The sequence below is a fragment of the Solanum lycopersicum genome, chromosome 9 (assembly GCF_036512215.1).
Source record: "Solanum lycopersicum chromosome 9, SLM_r2.1".
Taxonomy (NCBI): domain Eukaryota; kingdom Viridiplantae; phylum Streptophyta; class Magnoliopsida; order Solanales; family Solanaceae; genus Solanum; species Solanum lycopersicum.
This window is the reverse complement of record NC_090808.1, coordinates 7,035,657-7,037,724: the sequence shown is the minus strand read 5'-3', so window position 1 is coordinate 7,037,724 and position 2,068 is coordinate 7,035,657. Positions and strand designations below refer to the sequence as shown.

Genomic DNA, 2,068 nt, shown 5'->3' with positions numbered 1-2,068 from the left:
ATCAAATAATAGCATAAAATCAACCATAATACTTAAGAAGTGATGACAACAAGTACAAGAATCATTGATAACAACACAATACGCACCCATGAGGACTCAAGCCTCCACACCATACTCATTGGGAGATAGGTTCTTTGAATTTAATTACATTTACATAATTCCAGATTCAATCCCTATATTCCTCTTGTGTCGGAACGTGACACTCCAATCCTCTAATACTACGTGTTGGTTCGTGACACCCTATCCTCTAATACTACGTGTCGGTTCGTGACACCTGATCCCTTTATTCTACATGTCGGTTCGTTACACCCGATCCCCTAATACTATGTATCGGTTCGTGACACCCGATCCCCTAATTCTACGTGTCGGTTCGTGACACCCGATCCCCTAATACTACTGTCGGTTCGTGACACCCGATCGTTTAACCTCATTCTTTTAGTTCATCAAGCCTTCTTTTATATCAAGGCATCATCATTAATAGAGTGGATTTGAGGTTTTTAAGATTCCACAGTATCATTATTATAATCCATCACCATTTACATAATCACAACAAGCAACAACACAATTAAGCATATAGAAGACTTCACAATACCACCCAACACATATCAATCGCTATTTAGAGTTTACTATGAAATAGCATAAATCATAACCTACCTCCACCGAAGAATTCGTGATCAAACAAGCTACTTCTCAATGCCTTTGCTTTCCTCTTCACTTCTCCCTCTCTCGTTCGTTCTCCCCTCTTCTCTCTGTTCTTTCTATTTTTCCTTATTCCAACTCTTTTCCTTTTACCCTAATTATCATATAATTAAGTATCAAAGATGATAAAAGTAACCCACTATTTATTTCAAGGTTATCTCCTTTAACCCCCAAGTAAATAAGTTATTAAACTTACCCACTAATTTCATGCAGTTTGACATAAATATCCAAAACACACCTTTAAAACTTTAGCAGAAATCCGACCCATTCAAGGTTACGCAGCTCGTGACGGCCCGTCGTGCTTGCGACGGTCTGTCCTGCAGTGTCGTCACAGAGTTCAGAGAGTCAAATTCATTAAAGAGCTCTGTGGCGGTCCTTCATGCCTACGACGGCCCGTGCTGCTCTTCTGTCGTGAAGTTCAGAGAGTTGATTCCCCGTACCCAAATTTCAGAGTTTAAGTGTTTTGGCACGAAGACCCTTGACGGTCCGTCGTGATTATGACGGTCCGTCGTGTGATCCGTCGACACTGTCAGTTATTAACAATAGTAATTCTACCTGCTTAAAACGACTAAACAGGTCGTTACAATAGATACCAATTTACCCATCGTTCGTCCTCGAACGATCACAAGAAGAAAAACAAGGGCGAGAAAGAGTACCTGAATCTGTAAAAAGGTGTGGATATCTTTCTTGCATATCAGCCTCCTTCTCTTAAGTGGACTCTTCAACCGGTCGATTCTTCCTTTGAACCTTGACGGATGCAATCTCCCTTGATCTCAACTTGCGGACATCTCTATCTAAAATGGCAACAGGCTCTTTCTCATAAGACAAATTCTCATCAAGAAGAACTGAATCCCAACGAATAATGTAGTTCCCATCTACATGGTATCTTTTCGGCATAGACACATGAAATACCGGGTGCACTCCTGACAATCGTGGAGGCAATGCTAATTCATACGCCACCTCCCCCACGCGCTTCAGAACTTCAAATGGACCAATATACCTTGGACTAAGCTTACCTCACTTACCAAACCGCATCACCCCTTTCATGGGTGAAATCTTCAGCAAGACTTGCTCACCCTCCATAAAATCCAAGTCCTTAACCTTTCGATCTGCATATTCTTTCTGCATGTTCTAAGCGGCTAGAAGCTTTTCCTGAATGCATTTGACTTTATGTAACGATTCTCTCAGAAGGTCAGTACCCCAAGGTCTAACCTCAAATGCATCAAACCTCCCAATGGGAGACCTACATCTTCTCTCATACAATGCCTCGAATGGGGCCATATCAATACTCGAGTGATAGCTATTATTGTATGAAAACTCCGCTAAGGGTAAGAAGTTATCCCAATGACCACCAAACTCTATCACACAT

General features: G+C 41.4%; 1 protein-coding gene across 1 annotated transcript; it reads right to left on the bottom strand.

Annotated features, from left to right (window-relative positions):
- Positions 1-1,407: 1,407 nt before the first annotated feature.
- Positions 1,408-1,827, bottom strand: LOC138338279 (uncharacterized). The gene is made up of 2 exons (XM_069289074.1): positions 1,776-1,827; positions 1,408-1,679 (listed from the first exon to the last, which is right to left on the bottom strand). The coding sequence occupies exons 1-2, from the start codon at positions 1,825-1,827 to the stop codon at positions 1,408-1,410; spliced, it is 324 nt and encodes a 107-aa protein (XP_069145175.1).
- Between the last annotated feature and the right edge of the window lie 241 nt (positions 1,828-2,068).